Source organism: Panthera tigris, chromosome D3 (assembly GCF_018350195.1).
Source record: "Panthera tigris isolate Pti1 chromosome D3, P.tigris_Pti1_mat1.1, whole genome shotgun sequence".
NCBI classification, from domain to species: domain Eukaryota; kingdom Metazoa; phylum Chordata; class Mammalia; order Carnivora; family Felidae; genus Panthera; species Panthera tigris.
In genome coordinates, this window is record NC_056671.1 from 9681877 (window position 1) to 9705211 (window position 23335).

General features: G+C 43.2%; 1 protein-coding gene and 1 long non-coding RNA gene across 5 annotated transcripts in view; one reads left to right on the forward strand and one right to left on the reverse strand.

The window, feature by feature from the left end:
- The window catches only part of NAA25 (N-alpha-acetyltransferase 25, NatB auxiliary subunit), an 80924-nt gene extending 72441 nt beyond the window's left edge, over positions 1 to 8483 (reverse strand). For 3 of the 4 annotated variants that reach the window (XR_006209904.1, XM_042962178.1, XM_042962177.1), the window contains exon 1: positions 8411 to 8483. Coding sequence is in view for 2 of the 4 variants with exons in the window: in XM_042962178.1 (XP_042818112.1) it covers positions 8411 to 8468 (58 nt within the window). In the remaining 2 variants the exon portion in view is untranslated. Of the gene's footprint in view, positions 1 to 5212; positions 5421 to 8410 lie in introns of those variants that run through there. The other variant, XM_042962180.1, reaches the window with a different exon arrangement.
- A 147-nt stretch (positions 8484 to 8630) lies between these two features.
- On the forward strand, positions 8631 to 21892 carry LOC122232533. Its single transcript, XR_006209873.1, has 3 exons — positions 8631 to 8899; positions 20376 to 20610; positions 21803 to 21892. It is a non-coding gene; the product is annotated as an uncharacterized LOC122232533 (long non-coding RNA).
- Positions 21893 to 23335: the final 1443 nt, after the last annotated feature.

The following is a 23335-nucleotide window of genomic DNA, read 5'->3' on the forward strand; positions in this document are numbered from 1 at the left end:
ATAAATTATTTAGCCCTTGGAGCTAACAGGCCAATAAATATGATATCCTAAGTCTGTCTTTTTAGTAAGTTGTTTTAAAATTTACTCAAGGGTAACTGTGGTTTTTGACCCTGAGGACTGGTGTTGTTCCCATAATAATAGGAGTTAAGCCGGGGCGCCTGGGCGGCTCAGTTGGTTGAGCAGCCGACTTCAGCTCAGGTTATCTCACATTTCATGAGTTTGAGCCCCACATCGGGCTCTGTGCTGACAGCTCGGAGCCTGGATCCTGCTTCAGATCTGTATCTCCCTCTCTCTCTGCCCCTAACTCACTCGCATTCTCTGTCTTTGTCTCTCTCAAAAGTAAATAAGCATTAAAAAATAATAAAAATTTTAAAAAATAATAAAATAAGAGTGAAGCCAAAATCAGCCATTTACAAATCAGGCCTAGGAAACAATAAGATAATGATGCATAAGTGAAAGCAAAGTTTTCAAAGAATGGGTGCCATCCTCAGTGACACGTTTTTTAAGCTGCCCTTGCAGTCAGCACTAGATGATGCAGTGAGAAACCAGACCTGTTCCAATGTTTCCCTTATATTAAGGAGACCGTCTCAGTTCAGTGTTAGCCCATCACTTCTTTAGTATTTTTTTTTTTTTAAGATTTTCAAGTAATCTCTACACCTAATATGGGGCTTGAACTCACAACCCTAAGATCAAGAGTCACGTCTCCACCAACTGAGGCCGCCAAGAACCCCACTTCTTTAATACTTTCTAATGTTTTTTAATGACGAAGGAAAGACCTCAAACTCAGAGTTTCACAAAAGTATCAGAATCTAGTAAAGACTCCAACACCATTGTATTGTTTTCATCTTACTTATTTTGTGGCTTTTTTTTCTCAGCACAAGCGACAGGTCCTCCACTAAGGATAATGATATACATTATTTTTAAATAACTTTAAGTTAGGGGCGCCTGGGTGGCTCAGTCAGTTAAGCCTCTGACTTCAGCTCAGGTCATGATCTAGATAGAGGTCTGTGCGTTTGAGCTCCGCCTCGGGCTCTGTGCTGACAGCTCAGAGCCTGGAGCCTGCTTCACATTCTGTCTCCCTCTCTCTCTGTCCTTCTCCTGCTTGTGCTCTGTCTTGCTCTGTCTCTCAAAAATAAATAAATGTTAAAAAAATTTTAATAACTTTAAGTTAAAAATCAACTTAGAAAAAACTATTAAATACGTAATAGTATAGATAATACTATAATAGAGCTGGAATCATCAAATGGGGTAGAAAAATGAAACAAATTTGGGAAACAAGGAGTCAAATCATTGGCAAGAGACTATCAAAAACACGATCAAAGATATTGCTCCAATTTAGAAAAAAAGACTGAATACAACATAACTCCATCGTTTTTTCTTCAGTTTATTTATTTCGAGAGAGAAAGTGCAAGCACGAGTGGGGAGAGGTAAGAGAGGTAAGACAGAATCCCAAGTAAGCTCCGCACCGTCAGCATGAGCCCAATGTGGGCCTCGATCCCATGAACCAGGAGATCATGACCTGAACCAGAACCAAGAGTCAGATAACCAACTGAGTCACTCAAGGCACCTAAACATAGCCCCACCTTTAAATTACAATGTCCTTGGGGGCACCTGGGTGGCTCAGTTGGTTAAGCGCCTAACTTCAGCTCAGATCATGATCTCGCAGTCCATGGGTCTGAGCCCCGCATCGGGCTCTGTGCTGACGGCTCAGAGCCTGGAGCCTGCTTCAGATTCTCTCCCTCTCTCTCTGCCCCTCCCCCACTCATGCTCTGTCTCTCTCTCTCTCTCTCTCTCTCTCTCTCTCTCTCAGAAATAAACATTAATAAAATAATTAATTAATTACAATGTCCTTTGCTTAAAATCCTGAATGTTTTAGGATAGAAGACTTGCTTTTACCAAGAGTACAAATTGTAGGTGAAACATTCTTTCAGTCAACAAACTTTTGTTAAATATGTACTAAGTGCAAGACTGCAGGAAAGGTTAAATTTAAAAATGAACGATGCGGGTGCCTGGGTGGCTCAGTCAGTTAAGCGTCTGACTTCAGCTCAGGTCATGATCTCACAGTTCAGAAGTTAGAGCCCCACATCGGGCTCTGCACTAACAACATGGGGCCTGCTTGGGATTCTCTCTCCCTCTCTCTCTGCCCCTCCCTGACTCATGCTTTCTCTCTCAAAATAAACTTAAATTTTAAAAAATAAATAAAAATGAATAATAGCTCCTGATTACCTCACCGTCTACATTTGCCCCCCCCCCCTCCTTTTAGCCTATTTCTCCCAATCTTTTTAGGGGCATCTGCCTGGCTCAGTTGGTAGAGCATGTGATTCTTGATCCGAGGGTCATGAGTTCAAGTCTCATGCTGGGTGTGGACCCTACCTAATTAAAAAAAGGTGGGAGGACTATCCTTTTAAAATGCAAGCCTGATCACCCCACTCTCCTGGTTAATCTCTTTGGTGTTTCTCACTGTCTTTAAAACAAATTTCAAAATTCTTTTTTTTAATTTTTTAACATTTATTTTTTGAGAGACAGAGAGACAGAGCATGAGCAGGAGAGGGGCAGAGAGAGGGGCAGTCATAGATTCCGAAGCAGACTTCAGGCTCCGAGCTGTCAGCACAGAGCCCAACACAGGGCTCAAACTCCCAAACCGCAAGATCACGACCTGAACTGAAGTCGGATGCTTAACCAACTGAGCCACCCAGGAGAACCACAAACTTCAAAATTCTTAAAATAGCTTACAATGCTGAGTTTGTCTACCCATGTAGCCTCATCTCACCAATCTCTACACTGCTACACTCACTGCCTGACTAACCTCTACTCTTCTTAAAATGTCACTTCCACAGAGAACCTGTTCTTGTCTTGTCCCCAATGGCTGAGATGCACATTTGTATGCACTCATGGGAACCTATATTGTTCCTTCAAAGCCCTTAACACAAATGTATTGATTATGTGTAACATTATCTTTTAAAACTCTATTGAAAAAAACAAAACTGTTGAAACCACAAGCTTCTTGAAAGCTGAAACCATGTCTATGCTGTGCTATTCGGTACTCACTCACTCCCCGAATCTACATTGTGCCTAGCACATATTGGGCTCTCAATAAATAAGCTGAATGAAGAAAGGAATACATAAATTAACAAACTGCATGGGGGGGGCGGCGGGGGGCGGAGAAAAAGACAATCTTCTAGAAATTGAGGTAATGTATCAGGGAAAGGAGAGATATATGCATGCAAAGTGACCACAACAGGAAGTTCAAAGAACCAAGTATTAGCGATGGCTTCATTCTATTAAAAGTTTTTGCAAAATCTTGCTGCACACCACTAGCATGGAGCCTGATGTGGCGCTCAAACCTATGAACCATGAGACCTGAACCAAAATCCAGTCAGATGCTTAACCGACTGAGTCACCCAGGCACCCCTCAACTAATTTTTTAAATAACAAAAATTGTGCAAGTGATGGTAAAAAAAAAAAAAAAATCCAAATAGTTCATAAGAGCATAACATGAAAAGCATTAGTCTATAAATCTTGCCCTATGCTTTATGTTCTATTCTATGTATTCTTTTAAGAATTTTCTGTGCAGGGGAGCCTGGGTGGCTCATCAGTTAAGTGTCTGACTTCAGCTCAGGTCATGATCTCATGGTTCGCAGGTTCGAGCCCCCATGTCAGGCTCTGTGCTGACAGCTCAGAGCCTGAAGCCTGCTTCCAATTCTGTGTCTCTCTGTCTCTCTCTCTGCCCCTCTCCCACCTCTTCTCAAAAATACATAAATGTTAAAAAAAAAAAAAGAATTTTCTGTGCATTAAAATTTTTTCATGTTTGTTTGTTTATTTTGAGAGAGAGCACATGAAAAGGAGAGGGGTGCAGAGAGAATCCCAAGTGGGCTCTGTGCTGATAGCTGAAATCAAGAGTCAGTTGTTTAACCAACTGAGCCACCTGAGAGCCCCTGTGCATTAAAATCTTTAAGTCTAAAATGCTTTTAGAGGGCCATCTGGCTGGCTCAGTCAGTTGAGCATCTGACTTCAGCTCAGGTCATAATCTCGAGATTCCCAAGTTGGAGCCCCGTGTCAGCACAGAGCCCACTTCAGATCCTCTGTTCCCCCCTCTCTCTGCCCCTCCCCCACTTGCCTGCACGCATACTCTCACTCTCTCTCTCTTTCTCTCTCAAAAATAAATATTTAAGAAAATGAATTAATTAAAATTTTTTTAATATTTAATTTTTTAAACATTTATTCATTTTTGAGAGAGAGAGCATGAGTGGGGGAGGGGCAGAGAGAATGGGAGAGACAGAATCCGAAGCAGGCTCCAGGCTGTGACCTGTCAGCACAGAGCCCTACGCAGGGCTTGAACTCACACACCGCAAGATCATGACCTGAGCCGAAACCTGACGCTCAACCGACTGAGCCACCCAAGCGCCCCATGAATTAATTAAATTAAATGAAATTAAATCCTTTTAGAATGTAGAGATCTAAGTCAGAGCTTTTTAAATGGTCATAATAATTTCCAAACAGAAGAAAAGAGGTTGTGCCAAGTGACTCTTCCACAAAAAGGCAAGATGGTCTTCAGTCCCCAAGATGCCCTGCCATTCCTGGGGGAAAACAGGACACAACTCGTGAGCTAACAATGCCCAACAGAAGATTCAGAATAAATACCACATTCGACTGAGGACTCAGGAGCATTTACTAATGAACTACAGCAGAATAATTACCTGGAGTTGGCCAGGCACCAAAGGGAAACGTGGTAACTCACCAAAGAAGTGATTATCATTCAGAAAACACAGCTAGGAAGTATATTATACCTGATCCAGACTACAGCAAGACTGGAAGCCAGTAGGACAGATTAGAACAAAAGATATTGCACCCAGAAAGTAAATATAAATGTGTATGTGCATTCAAAGGATATGGGAAATTTTTTTTCTTTGAAACTTCCCTATTTTGCAATTGCTGACCTAGTAATTCCTGATTTCTACACAAATTTATGACGTGCCATACATGACCATCACTTCCACCCCACTTGTTCCCCTAACCACTAAAAACAGTTTAAAATTAATAATAATGGTACAAGAAAGCACTGGGGCTCACCAAGTCACATGAGAATACAAAATCTGTGAAAAACCACACAGCACAGGAGAGTAATTTTAGCAAAAGAAAAACGAATAAAATAGGTGCTCTAGTAAGGTCAGGGGTGGTTTTCAAACACCAAAAATACAATACCTAAACTTACCAATTTATGAGTAATGAGATGCACTCTGAAGATGTTTCAACTAATGAAATTTCTGAAAACTTATTCCAAACCTAGACACTGAAAATATAATTTTAACCCACATCTCAACTGACCACAATTTCACAGTTAATCACCCATACAGCCCTGTCCACTTTTACCCTAAACAGTATTCAGCAAGAGCTGAGGTCACAGGCAAGTTTCCAACAGTTGTAAAATGCTAAAACGTTGGCAGTATAAATAGTGCTATACAAAGATAGTGATGCTGCTAATTCTGAACTCAGTGAAGAACTGGGCTCTCAGTGACAATGCCTATGTTCAAATCCCAGATCTGCAACTTAATAACTGCGACTCTGAGCAAGTTAATCTCTGACCTTTAGTTTACCACTATAATTACAATAATCTTACTACCTAATAGGACAGTTAGCATACAAATAAGCACTCAATTAATCCTGACAGTTGTTGAACTTCTGACTGATGGACAAGCACTACGTATCAAGCATAAGCTTTTCATTTACCAGCTAATAAACCTCTGAATTCAAGGAACAAGAGTGGTTAGGGGCTAATATATTTAAACACAAAAGCAGGGGCTGTCCAAAGTCTGGAAGTCAAAAGTCAAAAGTGCTGAAGACAAGGGACAGTTGGTAACCTCTCTTTTCCTACTCCTGCCAGTTTATATTAATTGCTTTGGAATTCTTTTTTTTTTTTTTAATTTTTTTTAATGTTTATTTTTGAGAGAGAGAGAGCATGCGAGCAGGGGAAGGGCAGAGGAAGGGGAAGACACAGAATCAGGTTCCAGGCTGAGCTGTCAGCAAAGAGCCCGATGGCAGGGCTCGAACTCACAAACAGTGAGATCATGACCTGAGCCGAAGTCAGACGCTCAACCGATTGAGCCACGCAGGCGCCCCAATTGCTCTGGAATTCTTAAAGAAAGCTTCTTCTAATCCTCTCCCATGTAACTATAACAAAAGCTACATAATTCCAGCTTCAGTTTGGAAAATATGACCTGTCACTTCTGGTTAACATATCCTAATGGTTAGCAACGCAAAATGGACATGGTGTATCTTACTGGGTAGTTCAAAACACTGTTATTTCTAAATAACTTATGGGACACCAAAAGCATTTTCTTTGGGCCTCAACAACAATTTTTGAAATCCAATTATTTTTAAAAGTACTGAATCTTTTTTAGTTTAAAGGTGGGGGGGGGGTGGGGGAGGGTGCTGACTGTTAAGTAGGAAGAGCATGTGATTCTTGATCTTGGGGTTGTGAGTTTGAGCCCCATGATGGGTGTAGAGATTACTTAAATAAATAAATAAAACTTAAAAAAAAAAAAAAAAAGTCTGGGGCGCCCGGGTGGCTCAGTCAGGTTGAGCATCCAACTCTTGACTTCGGCTCAGGTCATGATCTCATGATTTGAGTCTGAGCCCTACGTTTCGGGCTCTGTGCTAACGGTCCAGAGCCTGCTTGGGATTCTCCCTCTCCTCTCTCAAAAATAAATAAATAAACTTAAAAAAAAAAAAAAAAAAGTCCACAGGCAGCTGCTGCTGCATAGACTTTTAATAAGCCAGAAATTGTGAGCCCTGCCTGGACTCAGTTCCTATCTTCAATCACCTCATTTCAACCCTGCCCTCTGAATGAATATACATATACAGGAGGGTATGATAACATGCACCAACGGGAAACTGTTGCAAACAGAGTCCTACCTCTGCCACTCGCCACCTGTGTGACTTTTGGCAGGTCAGTGTCTTCAGCTCAAAGTGAAGTACCTTCTAGCAGTGGTTAAGAGAGTGAGCCTAGGACAGCCCACAGCAGTTCAGATCCTAGCTCCATCAAATGTGACCTGAATAACCTTAGGCAAATAATGACACAACAACAATGCCCCATCTTCCTCATCTGTGGGGAGAAGGGGGGAGGGGCATTGTGGGACTGGAAAAAACTACCCACCTCATAAGAATGCGTACAAATTAAACGAGATAACCCATATGAAGGGCCGATGACAGAGAATGACATAATTACCCGTCTATACACATCAGCTATTATTTCCCATCTCACAGGATTGCTGCTAGAATCAGATCAGATGTGACAGTAAAGCAGCATACAAATTATAAAAGCAGGACCAACTGTGCCAGAAATAAAGCTGCCCCCCTCCCCGAGAAACCTTGAATGATCTCAGCCATGGGGAGAAACCTCCATTCAGTTAACACCTACACTATAGACGCGAGGTCTAGTTTGGCAATACCACTGACCTTGAAGCCTTCCTCACCATTAACTGAGACCAGCCATCTATGAGAAGAGCTGCAAAAAGGGCCCCTGCCCAATTACAGAACTCGGTTATTGAAAAGGCATTTCCCCTGACTCAAACCTGTCGATTTTTCCCAACCGGGGTATCAGAATGACTTCAAGGTCTGCAAGCCTGCGGGGCTGAGGTAGTAAGCGTTACGGAGGGGGATCCACTTAGCAAGCAGAAGGCAAGCTGCAGAGAAAACCAGAGAAGCTGCAGAAAGGAAAAGCCCTGCAGCAGCCCTGCATGCCCCTCTGACACGAGTTATCACAGTCTTCTCACCGTTATTTTGGGCCCAAGACCCCTCCCTAAGCCCCGCCGCTGCCTCCCACGTGCGCCCAGAGCAGCTGTTTCTCCACCAAAGAGCCCTGGATAGGGAGCCTCGAAGCCGGGCCTGCTCCAGACTCGATCGGGGTGACCTTGCGTCAGCCCCTTCCCCTCGTTGGACCTGTTTCTCCGTGTGCATCGAGCACCGCTAGTCACAACCCCCTAAGCCCGCTTCCCGTAAGTAAAAAGTCTTTAGTGAGGAATTTTCCCTCAAGCAGAACGTCGCACCCTCACGCCGGAGCCAGCTTCCACCTGGCTCGGGATCCACCTGAGATCTTGGGTCTTCCTTGGCACAACGCAGCCTACGGGCAGCGCAGGTCTCTGTGGGAGTAAGTCCCTCACAGAGCCTGCATGCCGGGCCATCTCCGCTGACCTGCCGCCGTCTGGACCACGCCGCTGCCACCGTACGGCTTAGGAAGGCCCGGCCGGCGCCTACGCGAGGCCCGTGGCTGCGGCCTAGAGGCCCGCGCGGTCCGTCCCCAGCGCCCTACAGCTCCGCGCCCGCCCCCTCCGCGCCCCTCCTGGACCTTTGCCCCGGCCTCAACAGCCCTCGATACGTCCGGCCAACTACCGGGCTGGCCCCAGGCACTCACCGTAAATGGGCCGGAGGCGCCTGTCGTTAGGGTCCTGCACATGGCCCCGCGTCGCCATGATGACAAGCGCAGAACCGCAGTGCGCACGCGTGGGGCAGGCCCCCGGGAAGGGGCTGTTAAAGGGCCAGCGCCGATCTCGCTCTTCTATCGCGATAGTCGCGGAGCTGCGACAAAAGGCGCCTGCGCGGAAAGGGAAGCCCCACCCCCACCCCCTATCCCCCACCCGCGGATCCCTGTGGGTACCGCAGTGCTGTCTTCTGTAGGAAACTTTTCTCCATTGTGCTGATGGAATCAACCTGGCTGGAAGAAGCAGCTATTCGTGTTGAAATCCCTTCCGAGTCAAGTACTGAGTAGTGAGGAAAGGATAGGAAAACTCTTGATCAGAGTTGGGGCTCGGCTGCTCCTGCTTGTCGTATTTATCCTCTGTACCCGAAGGAGGAACAGTTAGACTCGTCTGAGTAATTGTTGGGGAACCGGGAACTCCTCTGGGTGAGTGACCCAGGGGACAGTAGGGGAAGGGGGTGATCAGGGGCGCCTGGCTGGCTCAGTCCGGTAGAGCATGCGACTCTTGATCTGGGGCGAGGGGGTGGGATTGGGAGTTCAAGACCCACGTTGGGCACCGAGCTGACTTAAAAAAAAAAAAAAAAAAAGGGAGGGGGCTTATCAACAGTAAAAATCTGCCTGAGAAGTTCAAGATCCTTTCATCCCTCGCATGGGGCTCAGCCAGCTAAGAAGCGTCCTAGATTAATAGTAAACCAATCGGTTTGTCAATTGCACCTTAATAAAACTGGAGGGAAACAGTAATTCAAATCATACAATACATAGTTACTGACTGCCTATCATGTGCCACCTTCTGTTTTAGGCACGGAAGCTACATCAGTAAATAGACAAAGATTTCATGGAGCTTTACTTGTAGTGGAAGAGACACAAATAAAATAGTATATTAGGTGGTGATGAATGAGTCTGAGAAAAAACAGGGACTGGGGAGTGGAAGTGGGAGACATTTTTTTAATGTGTATAATGTGGTCAGGGAAAGCCTAGCTGAAAAAGTGACAATTGTCAAAGACTGGGAGCGGGAGGGGCTCCTCGGTGGCTCAGTTGGTTGAGCGACCAATTTTTTTTTTTAAGTTTATTTATTTATTTTGAGATAGGAGAGGGGCAGAGAGACATAGAGACTCAAGCAGGTTCCACACTGTCAGCACAGAACCCGATGCTGCCTGGAACCCACAGTCGGTGAGATCATGACCCCAGCTGAAATCAAGAGTCAGACACTTAACTGACTGAGTGACCCAGGCACCCCTTGAGCAACCAACTCTTGATTTCAGCTGGGGTCATGATCCCATGGTTCATGGGTTCGAGCCCCACATCCAACTCTGCATTGACAGAGCAGAGCCTGCTTGGGAGTTTCTCCCTTTCGTTCTGGCCCTTCCCCATTCTCTCTCTCTCTCTCTCTCTCTCTTTCAAAAATAAATAAATATTTAAAAGCCTTGGAGTGGGGGGCACCTGGGTGGCTCAGTCTGTTAAGTGTCCAACTTCAGCTCAGGTCATGATCTCACCGTCAAGAGTTCCAGCCCCGCGTTGGGCTCTGTGCTGACAGTTCAGAGCCTGGAGCCTGCTTCGGATTCTGTCTCTCTCTCTCTCTCTCTGCCCTACCCCCACTTGTGCGCTCTCTCTCTCTCTCTCTCTCAAAAATGAATAAACGTTAAAAAAAAAATTTTTTTTTAAAGACTTGGAGTGGGAGAGGGAGGGAACCACTTAGGTGTGCCAAGCTCATTAGGGTCATAACTTAATGCCACACTAGTCACTATGATTCAAACTCAGGTCTTTCTGAGTAGAGTCAACCCCTGCACTACAGCTGGGGTTGACCCCTTCTACTGGTGTTCCTTCCCTCTCCCTTTCTGGGCTTTTTAGTGTCCAAGGAAATGATCCTTCAACTTCAGTGCATATCAGAATCCCTTGGGGAACTTGATAAACATTTCCTGGATTCTACTCCCAGAGGTTCTAATTCAATCTGAGGACCACTCTTTGAAAAATACCAATTAAAGGATATAGATCAAAAGTCATTATTTACTTTTTTTTTTTTGAAAGATTTTATTTTTAAGTAAACTGTACACCCAGTGTGGGGCTCGAACTTAAAACCCTGAGATCCAGGGATGCCTGGGTGGCTCAGTCGGTTAAGCACCAGACTTTGGCTCCGGTCATGATCTCATGGTTCGTGGATTCGAGCCCCGTGTCGGGCTCTGGGCTGACAGCTCAGAGCCTGGAGCCTAATTTGGATTCTTTGTCTCCCTCTCTCTCTTTGCCCCTTCTTGGCTCACTCTGTCTCTCTCTCTCTCTCTCAAAAATAAATAAACATTAAAAATTTTTTAAAAATAAAATAAAATAAAATTCAATTAAAAAAAGCCCTAAGATCAATAGCCACACACTTTACTGACAACCCACAGATGCCCTTCAAAAGTCTCTAGAATCCACCATAACAGCAAGTTAACAATTGCTATTAAATTTATTTATTTTTTTTAATGTTTATTTCTTTTTGAGAGAGTGTAAGCTGGGGCGGGGGGAGGGGGTGGTTAACAGAGGATCTGAAGTGAGCTCTGCACTGACAGCGACAAGCACCTTGTGGGGCTTGAACTCCTGAACCTCGAGTCATGACTGAGCCGAAGTTGGATGCTGAACCGAATAAACCACCCAGGCACCCCACGACGATTGCTATTAAAATTTAAATATACATGCCTAGAAAAAAAACCTAATGATAATAGTAACAATAATAATAGTGTGAATTTATTGAGCACTTATGTGCCAGAGACTGTGCTAAGCTCTTTCACATGTATCTTCTCATTTCACTCTTACAAACTGGTGGAATAGGTATCATTTTGATCTTCATTTTAAAATGAGAATTTGGTGGGCACCTGGGTGGTTCAGTCGGTTGAGTGTCTGACTCTTGGTTTCAGCTCAGATCCTGAGCTCATGGTTTGTGAGATCAAGCCCCGAGTTGGGTTCATGCTGACAGTGTGGAGCCTGCTTGGGATTCTCTCTCTCTACCTCTCCCCTGCTCTCTCTCTTTCTCAAAATAAAAATAAACATTAAAAAAGGTGCTAATTTTTTTTTTTTTAATTTAAAAAAAATAATAGGGGCGCCTGGGTGGCTCAGTCGGTTGAGCGTCCAACTTCAACTCAGGTCATGATCTCACGGTCTGTGGGTTCAAGCCCCGCGTCAGGCTCTGTGCTGACAGCTCAGAGCCTGGAGCCTGCTTCTGATCCTGTGTCTCCCTCTCTCTCTGCCTCTCCCACATTGTCACTTTGTCTCACTCTGTCTCTCAAAAATAAACAAATGTAAAAAAAAATTTTTTTTAATAATAATAAAATGAGAATTGGGGAGGAAGAAATGAAAAATTTGGAACATAGAGATATTAGATAGTTTGCCCAAGGTCACACAGTAAGTCTGGTGAAATCCACACTCTGGAATTACTAATCTCCAAAGAGTTAAGTATAGAAAAGGAAAAATAATAACTTCACAGTTAAGAAACCTGGTAAAAACTACCTTAACTAAGTGATCAAAGTTAACATTACCAGTAATAATTCATGTTCATATCATATACCTTCAATATGAGATGATGAGAAAGGAACTTCACTTCTGTAGAATTTTTGCAGGAAACCCATAACCTCAGAGTAATCATGAGGAAAACATTTAACAAATCTAATTTGAGTGACATTCTACAAGATATCTGACCAGTACTCTTCAAAACTGTCAAGGTCATGAAAACTAAGGAAACAGAAAAACTCACAGGTCAGAGGAACCTAAGGAGACATGCCAACTAAAGTAATGTGAGATCCTGGGACAGAAAAAGGGCATTAGTGGAAAAACAGTTGAAATTCAAATAAAGTCTAGAGTTAACAGTTTGTGCTAATGTCGGCCTCTTGTACACTGGTAATGTAAGATGTTAACATTAATGAACACTGAAAAAAAAACTGAGCAAGGAGTATATAAACTTTACCATCTTTTCAACTTTTCTGTAAATCTAAAATTACTACAAAATAAAAGATGTTTTTTAAAGCAATCTCTATGCCCAATGTGAGGCTTGCACTCACAACCCTGAGATCAAGTGTCACATGCTCTACTGACTGAGCCAGTCAGGCACCCCACAAAATATTTTAAATGCACCATTTTTTAATGTTTTATTTATTTGTGTGTGTGTAAGAGAGAGAGAGAGAGCAAGCAGGGAAGGGACAGAGAGCAAGGGGGACAGAGGATCCAAAGCAGGCTCTGTGCTGACAGCAGTGAGCCTGATGCGGGGCTCGAACTCATTAACCGTGAGATTATGACTTGAGCCAAAGTCGATCGCTCAACCAACTGAACCACCCAGGTGCCCCGTAAATGCATCATCTTTAATAATTGAGGAGAGCTATTTATTCAAAACCAAATGTATGAGAAACTCTCGGCCTAACTGTATCCCAAGGCTAGCTGAAAGAGAAAATTCCAGTAGCAAGTGCATAGAGAAATTCTTACTGAGAATGGGAGGCTCTCAAACAAAGATAAAGTCTGTGATCTGTGTGGAAAATCATTCCTAATGCTGAGGAGGCTTTAAAATACTCCAGGTAGGGGTGCCTGGCCGGCTCAGTCAGTAGAGTGTGTGAGTCTTGATCTCTGGGTTGTAAGTTTGAACCCCATGTTGGGTGTAGAGATTATTTAAAAATAAAAATCTTTTTTCAGGGGCGCCTGGGTGGCTCAGTCGGTTAAGCATCCGACTTCAGCTCAGGTCACGATCTCGCGGTCCGTGAGTTCGAGCCCCGCGTCGGGCTCTGGGCTGACGGCTCAGAGCCTGGAGCCTGCTTCCGATTCTGTGTCTCCCTCTCTCTCTGCCCCTCCCCCGTTCATGCTCTGTCTCTCTCTGTCCCAAAAATAAATAAACGTTAAAAAAAAAATTTTTTTTTAAATCTTTTTTTAATGTTTATTTGTTTTTGAGAGAGAGAGAGAGACCAAGGGAGGGGCAGAAAGAGGGAGAGAGAATCCCAAGCAGCTCAAACTCACAAACTGCCAGATCATGACCTGAGCTGAATTGAGAGTTCAACGCTTAACCAACTGAGCCACTCAGGTGCCCCCAAAATAAAAATCTTTTAAAGAAATAAATAAATAAAAGACTGCAGATAGGTTGGCATTATGGGTATGTGGTTTTTTCCTAGGTCAGTGTGGTCCCCCATTAGCAGTATCAGCAGCACCTGGGAACTTGTTAGAAATGCAAATTCTGGGGCATCTGGGTGGCTCAGTCTGTTGAGCGTCCGACTTCAGCTCAGGTCATGATCTTGTGGTCTATGAATTCGAGCCCCGTGTCAGGCTCTGAGCTGTCATCACAGTTCAGAGCCTGGAGCCTGCTTCAGATTCTGCGTCTCCCTCTCTGTCTGCCCCTCCCCTGCGCACGCTCTGTTTCTGTCTCTCTAAAAAAATAAATAAATAAACATTAAAAAAAAAAAAAAAAGAGGGGCACCTGGGTGGCTCAGTCAGTTGAGCATCTGACTTCGGCTCAGGTCACGATCTCATGGTTTGTGAGTTCAAGCCCCGCATCGGGCTCTGTGCTGACAGCTTGGAGCCTGGAGCCTGCTTCAGATCTGTGTCTCCCTCTTTCTCTGCCCTCCCTTACTCACCTTGTCTCTCTCTCTCAAAAAAATAAATAAACATTTTAAAAAAAGAGAAAGAAATATAAATTCTTAGGCACTGCCCCGGACCTACTGAATCAGAAACTCTATGAGTGGGGCCCAGCCATCTGTGTTGTTATAAATCCTCTAGTGATTCGGATCCAGACAAAAGTTGAATTCTTTGGCTTTAGATCAGAGGTAGGCAGACTATGACCAATAGGCCAAATCTAGCTTTCTACCAGTTTTTGTACAACCTGTAAGCTAAGAATGGTTTTAACTATTTATTATTTTTTTTTAATTTGAGAGAGAGCATGAGCAAGGGGGAGAGGAGGAGAGAGAGAGAGAGAGAGAGAGAGAGAGAGAGAGAAAGTCTCAAGCATGTTCCATGCTCTGCGTGGAGCCTGACACTGGGCTCGATCCCATGACTCTGGGATCATGACCTAAGCCGACATCGAGTCAGACACTCAACCGACTGGCCCACCCAGGTGCGTTGGTTTTTACATTTCTTAATGGCTGGGAATAATATCAACAGAAGAATAATACTTCATAACGTGAAAATTGTATAAAATCCAAAGGTCAATGTCCATAAAGAAAATTCTGTAGAACACAGACACATCTATTTATTTATGTATTGTCTATAGCTGCTTTGGTGCTACAAAAGCAGAGTTGAGTAGTTGCAACAGTGACCCAACAAGGCTAAAACATTTTCTATCTGGTCCTTTACAGAATAAGTTTGTTGAACCCTGATCTAGAGTAATGAAAGAAATTTAAATACTCCCAGGATAGAATGTCAGGTAAAATAAAATGCAGTATTTGGGAGTTTTAATACTAAAATTATATTCATTGTTTGTCTGAAATTTATGTTTAACCAGATATCCTATATTTTTATTTGCTAAATCTGGCAACCCTATCCCAAGGAGGAATCCATGCTCCCCAAATCATGCTAACCAGCAAGAGTGGAGGGTGAGAGCCTAGGTAAACTGACTGCAGGATTATTCTGAGATGATTTGGCCAGGTAGGACCAGGCTGAGGTTGGGCTTGGAAAGGAGAGAGGAGGGAGGAGGACTGGGGCTCATCTTTGGTGTAAATGAAAGAGCTGGTGAGTCACCTGCGTTTTAAGAATTTCCCAGAATGGAAAAATACAGCACCTTCAAGTAGGGGCACATATGAGGCTTCTGGCCAGGACTGTGGTTACTCAGATACATTCTCAGATTACCTTTGTTGGCCTTGCCCCAGAAGAACACTGTCAGGCTCAGTACCCTGTTCCCTGCACTTGGCAAAGCCAGGGCGTTATGGACCTCTCAGACCGAGGCCTCTAGATCCTTGAGTCACTGTTCTGGGTGGAATGTGTTTCCCTCCACCCCAAAAGCCTCTTTGGCATCCAAGTAGGATGAATTGGCCTTTCTTATTTCCCATTCCTACCCCATGTCCTCAACACCTAAGGCTGAAGCAGTGACCTGGCTCTGGGCTTGTCCTTACCTGCTCCTGCCTGAGAGGCAGCCTCCACACCCTTTGACAGACCTAAATCATTTCAGGTAACAAAGGAGATGACCCCCACGGGAGCCAAAAGCCCATCTTTTGTGCTGTACAAGTTGGAACTCAAAATTTTTAGAGCCAACGTTACATTATGAGGAAATGCTTGGCATACAGCAGGTGCTCATTCAAAGGTAGTTTCCATTTTCTTGACTTAGAAAAAGGGGGTACGCCCTTCATTCTTGTCATATTTGGTGGCAGATTTGCTCTGGTGAGAAACTCTTGTTTAAGGGCATGAGACACATAAGTGCGTTGTGCCTGAAAGCTGGGTGACACGGCATGGGGGACTGGTTGGACTGGTTATGGGTGTCTCCACCCAATGACTTTTCTAATTTTTCTTTGTTTTTATTTTCCCATCTGGATGGATATGTTACTTTCCTTTTTTAGGTTTATTTATTTATTTTTTTAGTAATCTCTGCACCCACCGTGGGGCTTGAACTCACAACCCAGAAATTAAGAGTCACATGCTGTTCCGACTAAGCCAGCCAGGTGCCCCTTGATGGATATGTTTCAATACCTAATCCTAATCCTTCATGGAATAAAAGTGATATATTTCAGTTTTCACAGTTGATTCCCTGCACTTTGACAGTAGAGTAAAATTCTGGCTCTGAAATCAAACAGGCTTGGGTCCAAACACTTACTTAGCATAAAAAAACCAAAAGTACAAAGCAGGCACAGAATTAAAGGTAGAGTTCAAGACAAACACAGAACCTGGAGATAAGAGTTGGGAGAACCAGGGTCATGGTCTTGGTTAGGCCAGTAATTCGCAGTATAACCCTGGGCCTCACTCATTTTCCTCATCAGGAAAAGAAAGGATAGGTCCGAGGCCTCCTAGCTCTTTAATCCATCCCAGCACTTCCAATTCTGTCCACCAGGGGGCACACGAATGCCAAATTGCCCAGCCCAGTTTCCAAATTCGGAAAGAATGGATCTCATTTTGTTTTTTTACATTTATATATTTTTAAGATGGATTTCATTTTAATTTTTTTTCAGGTAAGCTCTATAACCAATTTGAGGCATGAATTCACAACTCTGAGATCAAGAGTCATATGCTCTCCCAACTGAGCCAGCCAGGTGCTCATTTTAATTACTTTTTTAATAAAACAAAGCAAATATGAATATATGAATGTGAACTTTTTGTGAGCTATCTCTATCATTTTTATACCAATTTTATTGAAATATGACTTACATACCATAAAATTCACCCGTTTTAAGTGCACAATTCAATGATTTTTAGTACATTTACAGAGTTGTGGAACCATTCCAATAATCAGATTTTAGAACATTTCCATCACCCTAATAATATCCTTCTATAAACTATATTTTTTAATTTAAAAAAATGTTCAAATGTTTCAAGATCTGTGAGAGTACCCATGTATACATATTACACAGTTCTAACAAACATTAACATTTTGCAAGCATAGAGATTTGATATTGTACATACAATTCTTTACCTCTCCCCCTCCCTACTTCTCCAGAGATAACCACTATTATGCTATTGGCAGGCATTTTTCCTTCCATGTTTTAATATTTTTATTGCATATGTATATATGCATGAACAATATATGATAGTTTTGCTTTCTTTAAAAATTCCATGTTATCATACTATTCATCTGCTTCTGTAAGTTGTTCTTTTCACCTAACATTGGAATCAGTATTCCCTAATAGCACCTCGCAAAGGTTGTACCAGTTTATATTCCCACAACCAGTATGTAGAAATGCCAATTTCCCTTGCCACAGTGTGCTCTCAAACTTTTGTATCTTTGACAATCTCACAGTGAAAAATGATATCTCAGTGTAATTCTAACTCATGTTTCTCAGGTTATGAATGATATTTAGCATATTTTCATCTGTTTGAGACCGATTGGTAATGCATTTTCTTTTATCAACCTGGTCATGTCCTGTTTCCATTTTTTTCAGAGTGTTAGTCTTTTGTTATTAATTTATAGTCACCCTTTATATATTAAGGAAATTAGCCTTATGCCATAAACAGGTGTTTCACATATTTTTTCCAGTGTATTGTTTGCTTTTTCATTTGGGGGACATGGGTTGTTTTATAGTGAAGAAATGTTTTATTTTTTGTAGCATTTCCCCACTCCACTATTATTTTAAAATTCCTTTGTTAGTTCTCCTGGTATTTTTATGGTTTTGTTTTTAAAATTTAAGTCCTTGGTCAATTTGAACTTTATTTCAGTATGAATAATGACACAGGGTTCCAGTCTTGTTTTATCTTTTCCAGTTGCTCCAAACCTCATTTGTTGAATAATCCATCTTTTTCCCAAAGCACACAATGCCATCTTTATCATGTATTAAATTTCCATATGCACTTCTGTCTAGTCATGGAACAGTTTATAGGCTCCCTTCAAGGGCAGGTCAAAGCTGGGGGCCACAAAGAAGGAATTTGCCAAGCACGCTGGATTCTGTGTTCTAAATCTGGACTTGCTCTATTCAGCCTCTGAGTTGCTGAACTCTGGGGAGAGCCTTGTTAGCTGCATTTGGCTGCTTGGATGCCAAAGAGTTGGCCCTTGATTTAAAATGAAGGAGCCTCTGGAAAAAAAAAAAAATTAAGAGCCTCTAGGAAATAATGCAATTTCCTGCTGTGTGGTCAATTTTCTGGTAAGATAAAGCATAAGAGATAACAGAGTAAAACCAGTCAGGAAATTCACTGACTGATTCTAAAATTTTTTTAACGTTTATTTATTTTTGAGAGAGAAAGAGAGAGACAGCGCAAGCGGGGGAGGGGCAGAGAGAGAGGGAGACACACAATCCAAAGCAGGCTCCAGGCTCTGAGCTGTCAGCACAGACCCCGATGTGGGGCTCAAACTCACAAACCATGAGATCATGACCCGAGCTGAAGTCGGGCACTTAACCCAATGAGCCACCCAGGCACCCCTAATTCTAAAATTTGTATGCAGATGCAAATGACCTAAAATAGCCAAGATAATCTTGAAAAAGAGGAACACAGGAGGAGGATTTAAAAAAATTTTTTTAATGTTTATTTTTGAGAGAGAGACAGAGACAGAGCAGGAGCAGAGGAAGGGCAGAGAGAGACGGAGGGACACACAGACTTTGAAGCAGGCTGTAGGCTCTGAGCTGTCAGCACAGAGCCCGACACAGGACTCGAACTCATGAACCGTGAGATCATGACCTGAGCTGAAGTTGGATGCTTGACCAACTGAGCCACCCAGGCGCCCCAGGAGGAGGATTTTATATTACCAGATTTCAGGACTTATGTTAAAGCTATAATCATTAAGGTAGTGTGATATTGGCTTAAGATAGACAAACAGATTAGTAGAACAAAGAGTCCAGAAATAGATTCCTACATGGATGGTCACTGGATTTATGACAAAGGCCCAAGTAAAATTTAATAGAAAAAAAATCTTCACCTCAAAACAAACAAAAAAACTCTTTACCCCTACCTCATGCCGTTCACAAATATTAATTCAAGATGGGTCGTAGACCTAAATGTAAAAGGTAAAACAACAGGGCTTCTAGAAGAAAACAGGAAAATATCTTTGTGGTGAGGGAGGCAAGGATTTCTTAAATTGGCATAAAAAGCATTAGTCATAATAGGTAATTCTTGCCTTTATTCAACATTTACTGAGTGCCTACTGTGTGCCCCACCCTATGCTAGGTGCCAGCTATGCCCATGAAAAAAAAAAACGTCTGGGGCGCCTGGGTGGCTCAGTCGGTTAAGCGGCCGACTTCGGATCAGGTCATGATCTCGAGGTCCATGAGTTCAAGCCCCGCGTCGGGCTCTGTGCTGACAGCTCAGAGCCTGGAGCCTGTTTCAGATTCTGTGTCTCCCTCTCTCTGACCCTCCCCCATTCACGCTGTGTCTCTCTCTGTCTCAAAAATAAATAAACGTTAAAAAAAAAATTTTTTTTTTAAGAAAAAAAAAAAAAGTCTGCCCAGTCTTCCAGGAACTGGTTCAATACTGTTACGGAACCAGGCTGGAACACTGGCAGAAAAAACGAATGACACTCAGAGATCTTGGTGGATTGGAGATTTATTTAACACCGGTGGGCTCAGAGGAGACTGTTTCTCCAAAGATCTGAGCCCCGAATGCAAGTGGGAAGGGTAATTTATAGTTGTCAGCTTCCACATCCATGGTGGGTTTTCGCGCACATGGCAAACAGGGCAGGAAGAACCCGGAAAAGGGGTCTCTAAGCTAGAGACCAGAGCTTGTTTTAGTCCCATCAGCCATCTTTGGTGCGGTACTTTATTCATTTCTCCAACAGTACAATGGGACAGACAGGTGTCTGCTTGGACAACAATATTGCAGCTTTCCAGGGGTTCTGGGATAATCACAGGAAGCAATAGGAACCAGAGGAGAGGCACCTTACACAGAGTTCTGGAAAGATTTCTAGGAATATGTGACGTTAAAACTAAGCCTTGAAGGATGAGGGAAATCAGATGGGTTGTAGCAGAAAGAAACAGTATTTGAGAAGTCCTAGTGGGGCAAGGGTGGGTAGGTAAAAGTCAAGATACTCAGTTTGGTGGGAGCAGGTGGATGGGACTGGATATAGTTTCAAGAATATGTCTGTGTTATTGATTTTCCTTTAATTGATCGCTTAAGCCAGAGGGTTCTCTAACTTCATTGAGCATAAGAATCACCCACAAACTTCTAAAATGAATATTCGGGGACCCCACCACAGAAATTTGTATCTAATAGGTGGGGAGTGGGCCTGGGCACCTGCATTTTTACAAGCATTTTCCCTGCCCCAAAGGATGCTAATCCTGCCAGCCCTCAAACAACCCTCTGAAAAATACAATTTAAACATTAATGTTTTTCCCTCTAGGAAATGAGAAGTACTTTCCTAGGCAGCATCAGGGTGAGAGAACTGAGAGGTTTTCTGGAAAAGCAGACCACAACGCAAATGATCCTAAGATGTCTCCTCCTCTCAACACTAGAAGGGCACTGTGCAAGCATCTAAGGGATGAGGAAGGCATCAGGCAAAGGGAGCAGCAGCTTCTGGGAATTCTGCCTACTAAACCAGGCACTCGAAAATTTCCCAGCATGCTCTGAGAACTCAGGTACAATCTCCATTCTTGTTATGAATATGTATGAGTACCCAGTTGTCAGCTGAGTTTCCTAGCCACGCCCTTCCCCCCACCCCACACCTACTTCAGAATTGACAAAATAATGTAAACATTCTGGGGCCTGGCACCTTGATGAGGAAATTGGTTTTTAGCAGTGATTTCACAAGTATTCCTCTAGCAGTAGATGAATATACTTGTGACCATGTGCAAAGTAGCAAACAAAGTGGATGTTTAAAGCCCTCCCTGAAAGTCCTACCTCCATCAACAGGGTAAATATGTGTGATGAGTGCCCTTCCTGGGGCAGATACTGTGGGTTGCCTCCCTAATAGCTACGTTCCACCCCCTTACCCACAAGTAGAGGCCCTATTTCCTCTTTCCAGCTTATCAATTGTCTAAGCCCCTCTTGGTAACCATCAAATGACAGGCTAATGACATCTCCTGGGGTCACTAAGAAATATAAGAAGATAGAATCCCAAGACTTGCAGGTGGAAAAAAAAATGAAACAAAGTGTAAATACTTGAAAATCAACTCTCAAGAACTGGAAATATTTATAGGCACATACGTGGCTGGAACTTTTTTTTAATGTTTATTTATTTTGAGAGAGAGAGAGAGAGAGACCATGCGAGAAAGTGTGCTGAAGCAGGGGAGGAGCAGAGAGAAACCCAAGAAGCCCCCAGGCTGTCAGCCCAGGCGCAGAGCTCAATGTGTGAGATCACGACCTGAGGCAAAATCAAGAGTTGGATGCTTAACCACCCAGGTGCCCCCAGTGACTGGAACTTTTTTTTTTTAATGTTTGTTTACTTTTGAGAGAGAGAGAGAGAAAGGCAGAGACAGAGCATGAGCAGGGGAGGGGAAGAGAGAGAGAGAGGGAGACAGGATCTGAAGCAGACTCCAGGCTCTGAGCTGTCAGCACAGAGCCAGGTGCAGGGCTCGAACTCATGAGCCGAAAGATCATGATCTGAGCCAAAGTCGGACACTTAACTGACTGAGCCACCCAGGCGCCCCTGGCTGGAACTTTTAATAAGCAAAAGCTAGGGGTGCCTGGCTGGCTCAGTCAGTAGAGCATGTGACTCTCGATCTTGGGGTTGTGAGTTCGAGCTCCATGTTGGGTATAGAGATTACTTAAAAATAAGGGGTGCCTGGGTGGCTCAATTGGTTGTATGTCTGACTCTTGATTTCTGCTCAGGTCTTGATCTCACTCTTCTTGGATTCAAGCCCTTTGTCCAGCTCTGCACTGATAACACAGAGCCTACTTGAGATTCTCTATCTCCCTCTCTCTCTGCCCCTCCCCCCTCTCTCTCAAAATAAACTTTAAAAATAAAAATAAAATAAAATCTTGGGGCACCCGGGTGGCTCAGTCAGTTGAGTGTCTGATTCTTGGTTTTGCCTTGGGTCATGATCTCACAGTTCATTAGTCTGAGCCCCACATTAGGCTCTGTGCTGCTTCTGCAGAGCCTGCTTGGGATTTCCTTTCTCCCTTACTCTCTGCCCTTCCCTTGCTCTCTCTCAAAATAAATAAACATAAAAAAAAAAACTAAAATAAATAAATAAAATATTTCATGAGAAAAAGCTAAATAAATGCATATTACACAACTCAGCCTAGTAATTCCATTCTTGGCTGTACACCTAATGGAAATAAGTGGTGAAGCACCTGGCTGGCTCAGTCGGTAGAGCATGCAACTCTTAATCTCAGAGTCGTGAGTTCAAGCCCCACATCAGGCATGGAGCCTAGTTAAAATTGAAAAAAGAAATGAATGTCGTATATTTTTTGTAATGTTTATTTATTTTTGAGAGAGAGAGAGAGAGCCTGAAGGAGAGGGGCAGACAGAGAGGGGGACAGAGGATCCCAAGCAGGCTCTGTTCTGACAGCAAAAAGCCTGGAGCCTGCTTTGATTTCTCTGTATCCCTCTCTTTCTGTCCCTCCCCTGCTCATGCTCTGTCTCTCTCTCTCTCTCTCTCTCTCTCAAAAATAAACATTTAGGGGCACCTGGGTGGTTCAGTTGGTTGAGCGTCCAACTTCAGCTCAGGTCATGATCTCACGGTTTGTGAGTTCGAGCCCCGCGTCGGGCTCTGTGCTGTCAGCTCGGAGCCTGGAACCTGCTTCAGATTCTGTGTCTCCTTCTCTCTCTGCCCCTCCCCCACTTGTGCTCTGTCTCTCTGTCTCTCAAAAATAAATAAATGTTAAAAATAAATAAATAAAAAACATCTAAAAAAAGAGTAGGGGTGCCTGGGTGGCCCAGTTGGTTAAGCGTCTGACTTCAGCTCAGCTCATGATTTCGCAGTTTGTGACTTCGAGCCCGGTGTTGGGCTCTGTGCTGACAGCTCGGAGCCTGGAGCCCGCTTCAGATTGTGTCTCCCTCTCTCTGCCCCTCCCCTGCTCACGCTGTTTCTCTTTCAAAAGTAAATAAACATTTAAAAAAAATTAAAAAGTGAAAAAATAAAAAAGAGTAGAATGAGTTAATAGATTGTAATATATACTATAAATAATATACTATATACTGTCATATACTATAATTAATAAATTGTGGAATGCTATACAGCAATGAAAATGAACACTCTAAGGCTACATGTAAGAACATGGGTGAATACAACAATCAAAATATTGCATGAAAGAAGTCAGGCAGAAAAGAGTGGATAGTGGTCATTCTATTTACATGATGTTCAGGAACAGGCAAAAACTATTCATAAATAGTAGAAGTCAGAAGACTGGTTACCCAGT